The 12,699-nt window shown below is 37.2% G+C and overlaps 1 protein-coding gene across 1 annotated transcript; it reads right to left on the reverse strand.

Moving 5' to 3' along the window:
- Positions 1-2,124: 2,124 nt before the first annotated feature.
- Positions 2,125-8,813, reverse strand: ifi30 (IFI30 lysosomal thiol reductase). The gene is made up of 7 exons (XM_041803889.1): positions 8,572-8,813; positions 7,225-7,413; positions 7,024-7,098; positions 6,677-6,763; positions 6,390-6,542; positions 2,600-2,668; positions 2,125-2,421 (listed from the first exon to the last, which is right to left on the reverse strand). The coding sequence occupies exons 1-7, from the start codon at positions 8,707-8,709 to the stop codon at positions 2,356-2,358; spliced, it is 777 nt and encodes a 258-aa protein (XP_041659823.1). The 5' UTR covers positions 8,710-8,813; the 3' UTR covers positions 2,125-2,355.
- Positions 8,814-12,699: the final 3,886 nt, after the last annotated feature.

The raw sequence follows: 12,699 nt of genomic DNA on the forward strand, positions 1-12,699 counted from the left end.
GCTGGTGCTGCTTGGGTCACCTTTACACAAACAATCCTCAACAGCCTCTGGCTCGATTATTGAAGATTTCTGACAGAGTGAACAATTTTAAGAGCAACTTAACAACCCGTGTCTCTTTTAATGGGAAAAATACTTCAAGCTTCTGTGAGGAGTGTTTTGCCTGTCATGAAACACACTGATATCAATATTGGTGCCTTTTTATGAGCTAAACAGCAAACAAGACCGTCAGCAAAAAGGCAGATGTTTCTCAAAAGTTATTATTAATGTCTGAAAATTTGTGACAGGGTGTCAAAATAAGAGATTATCAAAATATTGCTACATGTATGATGTCAAGGGGAAAAAACCATCATAGAGATAGCATACTGTTTTGTCAACAGAGGCTGCTAACAACACATACATTAAGTTCTTCAAAGGAGCTTCAGCATCTGGTTAATTATGTTAGATAATAGTAAACGCCTTTTTGAGAGATTCCCAAAGCTCTTAGTCTGATCTAATGTATTCAAAATATTGCTGATAACCTGAAATTGTAGAGACTTGGCTTATTTTCACACAAAAGGTCCCATTAATCCTCTACATTAATTTGGAGGGCAGAAACGTTCAGAACAATACATAAACACTATTACATAATCAGAGCAGGCAGGAGACCAATCATATGATAATAGTCTAATAATAACAGGCAGTGTACTTCCATATTAATGCTGCTCTCTTTTAAGTTCTGAAATATTAACAAACAAAAATGTATAGATATAGTTGATTGATTTCCTTTAAATCATTTTGTAATATTCGTTATTCAGCCTTACCTCTGTGAAGTTGAAAAATATGGATGAGCTATTTCTCCGCATGTTTAAACTAGTGCTATTTCAAACTACTACTGCTGGATCATGGGAATGAGACAACTGTGAAGGAAATACCACAGAGGTGGACAAAGATACCAACATTTCAGATCAGATATGAAGTAAACTGTTGCACCATTACTTATTTGGTCTCAATAAACAACTTTTTCCCTACTTCATTAGCACACTGTTGGTGCATCTTCAACAGCAGCCTCTACCCTTAAAGTAAGAAAGGGGATTGAATGTTGTGGAAAATACTCAGAATTAATCCGTTGATAAGGGGAGAGGGGATTTAGAGTCTGAGATTGAGGCGGTGGAGCTGCCTGCATGACAGGTCATTATTCATGTGTGTCTATCTGACTGAGGAATCAGTGGTGTTCACGTATCTAGACAGTCTGGTTGGGCAAGGCTCTGGCTTTAATCAAACTGCTGCCCACAATCTGTGCAACTTTTTATAATGTACTGTAAACAAGGCTCTAAATTAATTTACTATTTTCAGAAGGATTTGTGCCCATTATAAACATTTATAGTCTTCCTCAGAGATGTTATGAACTTTAAAGACCCTCCCTTTTCTGTATCATGTGTGTCTTATTTTGCTTATTTATATGTGTATGTTTTTATACTTTGAGTTATTATATATCACATAAACAGTATGATGAGTTTTTCAGGATGATCTAGCAAGCTTTACTGGCTTTGGTGGGAAGATATACAGCTCTGAAAACAATTAAAGGCCACTGCAACAATGTGCTTTCCTCTGGTTTAACAACTCATATGTTTGTGTTTGGATAAAGTAAACTATTTCACTTTATTATATATAAAATTTATCCCAATTTCCGAATGAAATATTCTGACCTAGGAATTTTATTTGCATAGAGAGAAAACCAAATGATGCAGCACGTGCCAGACTGTGAGTAGTGCAACAAAACAAGCTTAGATTCATTTTTGAAAACAGGATACAACTAACTTGAAAGAAATAATACAATATTATTTGAAATGTTAACAAATTGAAAGAACTGTTTTATAAAGTAAACAGAAAAGAAATGTTCTACTTTATTCAAACACAAAATTTAAAGAGATAGATAAAAACACATTCTTTCAGTAATAAACTTTTTAAGACTGATAATCAGTTCTTTCAGTGTTCATATAACTTGCTGTTTGTTTATCTCTTTCAACAGTGGACTGAAGGTTGAGGTTGTGAAAAAATGGCGCCATCTTAAGGACGATCTGAACATTTCCTTTTGCCAGACTTTGCACAGGACACTTGTACTACCAAGAACATCACGAGTGAAAATGCTTCAAAAATTATTTATAGTTTCAGAGGATGACAGTTTAATGATGACACATTTTTTGTTAAAGTACACTGTATTTGTGTGAATTTTAAAGTGAGGTGATTGTTTTTTTCCCTTTATAAAATCATTTTAAAATCACAGATACAAAAATAATTCATCACATTCTTCAGTGTTCCTTATTTATAGGCCACACCTTGAACAGAGCAGGCTTATAAATGTGCAGCGCTGCTCCTTCACTTTTGGCAGTAGCTTCTGTAGTGTTTCTTTTGGGGGCCTCCACAGGCTGCTGGTTTGGGGCCCTGGAAAAACAAAAAAGTAGAAAGCTTTAGTCTTAAAGAAGGAGATCCGTACTGAGGAAACAACAAACTAACTTAGAAATGCCTAGGTGCTTAGAAAATATAACCAGACAATAATATCAAAAAGGAAGGGGTGGTGTACACGGCGTCAATGACTAACTGATCAACTGCACAGCTGTACCTTGTACATGCTGCAGACTAGATTGAAGAGAGAAGTCGTGGCCTTCTCCTCCAGGTCTTCTGTGTGCACCTGAAAAGTAAATACAATTAGAAAACCAAGTAGTACTTCAGCGAAAAAATAAGGCACATTTGCTGACTGTATTTTCCACAGCAAGACTTGTAAGGTGGGTTAAAATGAAAGCATGACAAAAAAATCTTCAGGAAAGAGTCCACTCCACACTGTAAATGTGATTTAAACCAGTTATATGCCAGCTTTAAAGAACTAACTTGACTTAATTTAAAGATCTCAAACAGCATTAACTACAAGTTAATGTTAAAAGAGGTCACCCTGTTTTGGAACTGGCTTGCAGGTTTTATTGCTAACAACAGCATTTTGTGTATGATAGGAAAGGGTGTATAGAGAAAAAGGCAAACAGACAAACAAGGACTACTGCAGAACATTGCATCTGAACTATGGCTTTTAAAGTTCATCAACAAGGTTGTAAAATAAGGTGAATTTTAAAGGTTGGTATGTGAAACTGAGCTTACTGTCATTAAGATGTATAAAATTTAAAAGCTGAACTTCTAAGTGACCAAAAAGTCATATGATGCTATAAACCATCTGTTACTCTGTCTTGAGGGAGTCGAAATTAGACTTTGTGGCAGTGTTTTGTAGTAGATACAGGCTTTTATCTGGACATGGACAACTTTTCCTGTAGGGTGATGAAACAGAGAAGACTTTAATGACCACTTACCAGCTGGCCTTTGTGAGCAAGACTGCTGCGTCTGATAAACAGTGTAAAATGACAATGCACTTCATATCAATGAACTCTAAATGGTGGCCTGCAGGGCAAGTCTGGCCTACTGGTGCCAGATATCTGAGCCCATTTTCATAAACACTCAACTCTTAACCCACAGTGCAGTGCTGTGAAAAAAAGTATTTGTTTGATGATCTGAAACATTTAGGTGTGACAATTATACAAAAAAATAAAAAATAAATAAAATAAAATCAGAAAGCTGGCAAGTTCTTTCACTGCACTGTAGCTTAGAAATTTCAAGTGGAGTCCTAGCTTGAGAGTGATTTAGGAACATTATCAGAGCTACTTCCTTGAAGTTGCTCTTAGTAAGTAGGCGGAGTTGACACTGTGGCTAGGTATGACAGATTGTTTTAAAAGTTGTGATTGGCTGATCCACACAGAGAGAGAGATAAAAAAGCCATATGTAGATTGCAAACAACCTCCATAATGTTCTAAAACGTGTCCCTTTACAGCAGGCTTTTAACATGCTGACAGATTAATCAGCATGTGAAGAGCCTTTACTCAGTGAGCGGCTGGACCTTACATTGCACTGAGGTAACTCCAAGGACTTATAAGTCTGCATGAAGAGTACTTGTCTGCTGAAAATTGTATAATTAAAAAGAATAATTCCAGTCAAGACCCTTTTCGTTATCTCTGTGATTTGTGACAGATTTTTGACAGAAAACAGTAAATTTAATCCCAGACTTCTGTCCCTCTGCCCTGGTGCAGAGCCAGGAAGCCATGTTCTGGTCATAGTTCACTGTAAGGTTGCTAGAATGCTTGTCTGTTTTTCAATCAAACCAAGCATAGCAGGAACAAACATCAGGTGAGTTTTAATCCATATTTTGCCTGTCTTTAGTCCTGGATGATTATAAGAAGCAGACTGAGGCTCTGTCTCTCTCAAAGCAGCAACAGTTCAGTCCCCCCTGCAGCATCCTAAGGCAGATACGTGCCTCATTTTTCCCAATTTTGGAACCTAACTTTATATACTGAGAGATGTTTTCACAACAGAAATTTGGCCTTGGGGTTCATTACAGCAGGCTGTCACACAAGAAACTTAAAATTCATTTTTTAAAAATCATTTTACAGCAAAAGTAATGATAATTTAAACAATACATCTATATTTTTTTTATATTGTAAAATTTGGGAGAAAGTCTGGATAATATCTGCCCTCTGCTTGATATTCTTAACACAACAATAGGAAAAATGGATTAAGGAACCATATTTTACAAACATAATTATGGGATCATTTAAATAATACTGGGGAAAAAACTATAACTGGGTGTCCAGATACAAAGTCCCAGTTCTAGTGTTTTAAGAAATAAATAAATTTACTTTTTTCATAATAGTAATTATTTCATCATAACATATAGCAAGCGTTATACCTCCTTATATTCTTGTAAGGTTTTACATATAGAACTCCATTTCTCTTTTTAATTTTTCTATTAAAGCTTTTTTAAAGAAACCAAGTTTCATGGGTTGTAAAATCTCTTCTGACAACTCTGAGTTCTAAATAACGCAACAAGCACACCTGTGCAGTCTAGAAACAGGTGACCTCAATTTGCCTCACATTCTAGTGAGGAGAAGATTTCACTGCATGTTCTCTATCACCAAGCAGTGTTTTCTTATGTCTATCATGAGGATCAAAATCAGTAACTCATTTTAGTCTTGTTTTGTTAGGAGACACTGAAAATTATTTGCATTGTCTGCATTTCAAGATTCTCCTTCTTTAGAAAATGAGAATTTAATTAAAGCTACAGCAGGCAACATGATTTGTTAAAACAAAGTTTGATCATTTACGTCACCCGCAATATTAAATTGGATTTTCCTTTAAATAAAGGTGTTTCTTATCAGTGTCTGTAAGTGCCTGCTCTTTAGTATTTTACAGGTGCATTCTAGGGCATTTTATGTCTTTAATGACAGAGGATGAGGAAAATGGATAGAATTGGAAACAGGGATGAGAAAGTGGGGGAGAGACATGCGGTAGAGGAGCAACAGACTGGGCTTGAACCCATACACATGGGGCACAACCAGCCCACTGTGGCCATCTGTGCCCTGTATTATTTAAAACAACTTCTGGCACGCCGGTAGTTGAGTGGTTAAGGCGAATGCCATATATGCAGGTGACCCGGGTTCAAATCCAGCCCGTGGCACCATTTCCTGCGTGTCTCTCCCCGCTCTCTCCCCTGTTTCCAACTCTATCCACTGTCCTGTCAAAAAAAGGCCAAAAATAAATCTTTAAAAAAAAAAACAAACAAACAACTTCTCAGTCTTGATCAAACAATAAGTCAGGGTCAGTTTGCATTTAACCAGCCAATCACAGCAAAACTTTCATCATTTGGGTCTCTCATTGTCTCTCCTCACTTTGGTTGTGCTTGTAGACACACAGAACAATAGTTGTGCTGTGCACACCTGCTGCTACTTCTTAACTTTTCTGGTATTTGTGTCAGTGTGTCGGTCTTCTGAGTCGTACTTAACTAGCTGTGTGGAATGAACAGCAACAGTGTCAGCGGCTGGCTTACATGTTTAGTGTTTCATTCAATGGGTGGAACTTTGCAGAGTGATACAAGGTAGGGAGGAACAGGCAAAGGTGTTTTCCACTGGAATGTTCACGTTGCTTACTTTAAGAAAAGTTAATGTCATTCAGACATAAGAATGCACAGTACTGGCATCTTATGCCAAATATCTTTGCCTGTGATTGTGAGATCCACCACTTGTCTACTGAAAGGTGATGTGATCAGCTCGTCTTTGGCGCCTGATACTGCTGTTGACATTGCTCGTGTGATTGAAGCGTGACAGCTCCTGTTTCAGGTTATCATTCCATTGATCTAAGGTTTAGTGGCAGCATCTTTCATGTTTCACTTTGGAGTTATGTTAAGAGCTTCACCTAAATCAGTCACAAATAACCTTCAAAGCTTTTACCTTTAGATTAAAGGTAAAAGACCTGAGGCAGCTTCAGATCATAAAGTAACTGTAAACTGTAACATCACAAGCATCAACACACTAGATCCTCACCCCATTAATGGTGACCCACGGCACATAATTGTGCGGAGGGTTAAGGGCTTTAGTCTTCAAGGCGTTCTGATGCATCAACTGATTTCCCAGATCCCCTTTCACACAGCCCATTACTGTGTCCCACTTCAACTGAGGGCTGTAGAGTCCAATACACTAGAAACAATAAAGGGAAATGAAACCACTCAGTGACGAGGCTGGCATTCACTTAAAAGAAGAAGTAGAAAAACAAAAAGGGATAAAGAGACACCAAAATGAGTAATTGTGCAGACACATTTGAAGTTTCTCACACTCTGTGCTGACTTAATCACATCAGTGGAGGATTCCATACAGAAGATTATCGGCAAAGCCGCTTTGGTCATGTTCAGCAAACAGGCCTAAGGGAAAAAGGCAATCATAAACAATAAATGATTTACATCACTCTGACACTTCTGAAAGACTCACTCAAATTAATTAGAAAATAATTCATTTTAAATACTGTGTATTTTCTCTGAGAAACTCTAATGCTCTCAAAACACCTATATTTGCAGGAACCCACACTGCATGCTCTAGATTTGTGTGCCTATAATAAGGCAGATTACCTGTAATAACAATATTAGCAGCTTTCTATTCTTGGGCTTTTGGGTTGTGACTTTACCTCAATGAAGTTGCCCAAACATTCCTCTTCTCCATGCTGGCACTCATAAATATACTTATGTCCATCAAACGTCTCCTAAGGAGGGAAAAAGATCCATGTGTAAAAAGTATACACAATATTACAACCAAAATTTTCAAATGTCTCACATGGTAATCCTTTTGTTGACAGAGAACCAGGTGCTTGATTCTGTTCACTTCTTACCTCTGCATTACCATAAGGCACTAAAGTAACCGACATGATATCATTCAGCAAGAGCCATGTGGGGAAGAGCATCTCAGTGAGGAAAAGTCTGCAGCCTGGGCACAGACTCTCGTAGTACAGAGCCACCTCGACTTTACTTTCAGTTGGATGGGATCGGGTGTAGTTTGACAGAAGGCAATGCTTCAAAACCTAAACAGTGAGGCAGAGGAAGGAGGTTAGTTCATGTTTGATACGTTCATGACCTGTTTGTCTGCATTGCCATCTTCCTTTTGATATGCAGCTTTGGTTATGTATCATATAACTACCAAAATTCAGCTGGAAGGTGGCCTGTACCAACTTGGCAATGACATATGAGATATGTGCTTCTAGTTGTGCATATCCGGGTTTGTGGTGAGTGTGCCTGAGAGCGCATTCAGGTAAAGTTGAAACATCTGGGGGGCAAACAGGAAAATACATATAAAAGTGCCCTCACGTTAAAAAATAAATAAAAAATACTTGAGTCGGCAAAAAAATCACGCCAGACAAGCTGAGCTGACAGACTTGACACCCTACAATGCCAAAATGTATACTACAAAATTAAGGATGTGCTGATGGTTACGATTTGTGTTAGGTTACATAGAGCACACCTGTTTGGTAAGTTGTTTTCCAGTGAGTGACAGGCTTATTCCCTACGCATTTATCTAATGATATATCAGAGACCGTCATTTTATAATTCTTTTAAAGGGATAAAACTCTTGGAAAACTTGATATAAAGGACTTCCGATTATAATGAAACGGGGCTATCCCTGATGCGCGTGAACCCAACTGTCAAAGGCGGTAACATTTTTAGGACTGAAACTGACTTTCTACTCAGCCGAAACATGTATAATACCGTCGAGCACCCCGCTTTATCCTTTACATGTCAGCTAACCCCCCAATCTAAATAAAAGTCCGAATTAAACATAATTTCGTTTTATCGGTTGGACTGAAAGCGGCATTGCAGTGACGTCACAAAAATGCAAATGAGAACGCCCGACTCCGTCTGCCATTAAAGACGACTTTCTGTTTTACTATAGCTGTCTAGCGTCACGAATAATTACAGCAATCCCCAATATGAATACCGATACGTTTATCTTGCGTTAAGCTAAGGCTGTAGTTATTTTCGCTATTTCGCCAGTTAGCAAAGCCAGCTGGTACACTGACTGACGAGTATTGCTATGGTATCCTATAATACTGGCGTAACGTTGGTGATTTACACGACAAAGGTAGTCACTTACAGGGACTACAAACGTGAGGATTTTTTTGCCCACAGAATCCCCGCTCTCAAATTAAGCCAGAAAATACTCTCTATTACATTAGTAAACTTACCCCGCACTGGACAGCCGAGTCAAAAGACGAGCACCACTCTGACGGAGGACGGGAGCAAGAAGAAAGGGAGGAAAAAGTGTCACCACTACACTGACAACTAAACCAGACAGTTAAAACAAGTAGCACAACAGCCTTCATCTTCAACTGCAGCGTAACACACTTTTAGACAAAGTTTGAAACACCACAACACTGGCCAACTTTCCGCAGGACCATGAAACTTTAAATACAATCCAAGTGCTTCCTCGTGGAAATAACCTAATTTTTGATTGGCTCCCGATCACGTGATAAAAGCGGCGTCACTTGTTACTCAGTGCAGACTCCTCTGTTCTTGCGGTTTTAAGGAAGCAAGATGTAGTAGAAATTAAAAATGATGAATTTTACAAGCACATTGATTTATTTCGATATTTTTCCCAGCCTAAAGTTATAAGTTGTACTGACTTTGTAAGCTTTTCCTCTGTATAATTTAATTTTTTTAGAGGTACGTTATGTGATACAGACATTGGAAAAACTGTTTCAAAAATATTGCATACACTGCACATTGAAGAATTGGGTACAAATATACATTTATTTTTGTATTCAATAATCTGAATATATTCATACCAGTATTTACTATTCAGTTACGTTATTATTACAGACAGGTTAAATGAGGTTTTGGGAGTTTTGCACACAGAATTAGTTGTTGTTGAGACTTATGAAACATTTTTTATATTAGTATCAATTGAGGCTGAGCAATTAATGGATGTTTAGATTAAATTGAAATTTGTCTTACAGCAATTTTCATATTGCAGAAGGTGCAAATTTTTTTTTTCTTTGACGTTAAAGAGAGAAAACCATCTCTCCCTACAATACAGTTCATATTGAATTTGTAAAATAACAGATTTTTTTCAAAACTGTTCAGCCTTTGTGTAATCTACCAAATACTGTTTGTATAATAAAGGTGATGTTATAATATATGAAGTTACATAGAACGTTAAATTATGTGTTGTTAAAGTATGTCACCTGCAGTATACTAGATGTGTGGAAACTGCTTGCACTGATAAAGACAAAGAAAAAAATAGAAATGATTGTTGTTCTTGTTTTAAGGGATCATCTTCTTGGTACCATCTAGCTCATTATGAAATCATGTATCAGCTCACTTCCTAGTTCATCAGCCTTGCTTAAGAAGAGTCATAAGGAACAAAACTTAGTCAAAACACCACAAGCCCTTGAATACTATAAAAAGATTTACCTGATGACTCTCACATGATCTGTCTCAGACTGCCTCTAAGGACAGACACAATAAAAGCATATGAGATAGAGCAAGACTGCATGAATCATACTGCTTCTTCTCTGTGTTTATAACATTATAAGTCAAAGATCATTTAACAAAATAATATGAACATTTCTCTTTCTTTTAAGGCCTGATATTTAATTGTATAGCACAGGTATAAGTTTGTGTGACCTTAAGTTTGAGTTCTTCTGGCATTCTCAGGAGGTTTCATCTAAGTTTCACTTCCCTAAAACATATCCACTTGCTGTAGCCTTCTTTAAGCAAACAGAAGTTATTTCCATATTAACTGAGCCTTAAAAAATCAGTATTTGTCTTGATGGCCTTCTTGCACAACTGTACTGTTTTTTTCATTACCCCTATCATACATTTTGTATTGTACTGCTTTGTAAAGTCTGTTTGTTTTTTTTTTAAGTTTATTTTATGAAGTCTCTTATAGCATGGTACTAATGTATGTGAAAATGGACTTGGCGCTAAACTTTGATTCTGCTTTTGATTCGGTGTTGCACTGCTAAATAGGATTTTAGGATGTTTTAACTTCTGCATATGCAGTTTGTGATTGTTTGCCCTCTAAATGAAATATTCTCAGTTGATTTTTCAATAACTTTATTGTCAGTTTGCATATTTTTACACATTCCTATATGAAAACATTATTTTGTCTCTTTCTTTTTTTCTTCCTTATAAATGAAGCCTCCCTAAGTTTGCACCACAGATAAATGATGGCATAATTTTTAAGACCAGCTGAGTTAGCAGATATATAAGTAGGTCATGTAAAACACCAGTATGTGAAAGTGTGATCCTCATAAAGCAAAGGTCAAAGACAGAGACAGTACTGAACTTCATTTCATATATCTTTTATTGTCTTTTAAATCATTGCATCAGCCTAAAGAAAGAACCGTACAGATGAACGAGTACCTGTCTGAGGACAAACATAACTCTGAAGCAAGCTGTACACAAGAGAGAAAGAAAAAAAGATGTGTTGCATCTGAATTAAGACAGACCAACGGAGGGAGGGAGGATAACACAAGAGAAGAAGAAAACCATCTTTTTCGTGCATAGGGGGGTTGGGTCGTACCTCAACCATTACGCCTCTACTGGCTGAAACAACAGTGCTCCCTCTGAGTTCAATTGCACTTTGGTGTAGAGTAGCTTTTACTTCTTTTGTTGATTTCGAAAGAAATTAACCAAATTTTTCAGTCATTTACAAAGAACTAGGCATTTGCAGCTGGGGTTTATTGGGCAACTTATTAGGCAATATTATAGAGCAGTGAATGGTGTGAAAAGCTGGACTGAAATCCTCACTGCCAACTGCATCCCTGCCAATCTCACATCCTAAGAGTAAAGTTGAGTCTTCATTATGAATTACTGTACACTGGTGAAATTATGACACCATTTCCATCAGACTAATCCAACAAATGGCAGAATCCAGACCAGTGTCAAGTTTGACAGCTATTTTCAATTTTAGTTTTAGTCACATTTTAGTCATTTCTACCATTTATAGTTTTAGTCGACAAAAACTCAAAAACATTTTAGTCTAGTTTTAGTCTATAAAAGTCTTCACATTTTAGTCTCTACTTTAAGTCAAGCATTTATTCTCTTGCATTAATCTGGTACCAAGCCATGGGAATGTGGTCTATGCACTCTGCCAAACTGCAGTCTCTGCTTTCTACAGCTGAGAGGCAAAAGAGATACAGATGCATTGTTTTTTGACAGATTCACCCACACTGGACAAATATCACGGATTTTGAATGTCTGATGAAAACTAAATTACATTTTAGTCAAGTTTCAGTCATCTTGACGAAAACTAAACTTACTTTTTTTTAGCTTTAGTCATCAAAGATCTATTTTTGGTAAGTCTTAGTCTAGTTTTTGTCATGGAAAAAAAGGCTGTCAAGAAACATTTTTAGTCATATTTTTAGTCGACAAATTAACATTGGTCAAGACTGAGAAGTGAAGATGCCACAGTATTAAATAAATGCTGAAAGGATGTGAAAGTGCAGGGTTGGGAACAACTTCTTAATTTTTAAGGGAAATTACGCAAAAGCTGAGACTATAGTGGAAACACTTTGGCCAGAATCTTACAGTGCCTATAAAAAGTATTCACCTCCTTGGATGTTTTACCCTATCAAAATCATGGTCAATATAATTTGGCTTTTTTGACAGAAAGATTTTACAATAAAAACTCTTCAATGTACAAATGAAAACAGATTTCAAGTAATGTCATTTAAACAAAAAATATGTAATGTAAATTAAGTGACTGCATAAATATGCAAGTCCTTTAAAGTGACTGACCTAATTCAAAAGAGTCCCAGCCAGTTGGTGCTAGTAGTCTCACAAATAGTGAAATGGGTACCACCTAAGTGCAGTAAATGTGTCTCAAGTGATTGTAGTATAAAGACACCTGTGTCTGGAAGGTCCAGTCACTGGTTGATCAGTATTCCTGCCTACCATTAGAACACTTGTATTAAATCTTGACTAGAGTTTGCCAAAAGGCATGTGGGAGACTCCATGGTCAAGTGGAATAAAGTTCTTTGGTCTGATGAGACCAAAATAGTGCCTTTTTGGCCATCAGATAAGACATCATGTTTGGTGGACACAAACTCTGCACATCACCACAAACACACCATCCCTATTGAACAGCACAGTGGTGGCAGCATCATGCTGTGGGGATGCTTCTCAGCAGCCAGCCCTGGAAGGCTTGTACAGGTAGAGGGTAAAATGAATGTGGCAAAATATAGGAAAATCTTATTCAGACAAGGTGAATGTTCTGGAGTGGCCAAGTCAATGCCAAGACCTCAATCCAATAGAGAATTTGTGTCTGAACTTTAGAGGGGCTGTTCACACCTGATCCCTGTGCAACC

This window comes from Cheilinus undulatus, linkage group 13, assembly GCF_018320785.1.
Source record: "Cheilinus undulatus linkage group 13, ASM1832078v1, whole genome shotgun sequence".
Taxonomy (NCBI): domain Eukaryota; kingdom Metazoa; phylum Chordata; class Actinopteri; order Labriformes; family Labridae; genus Cheilinus; species Cheilinus undulatus.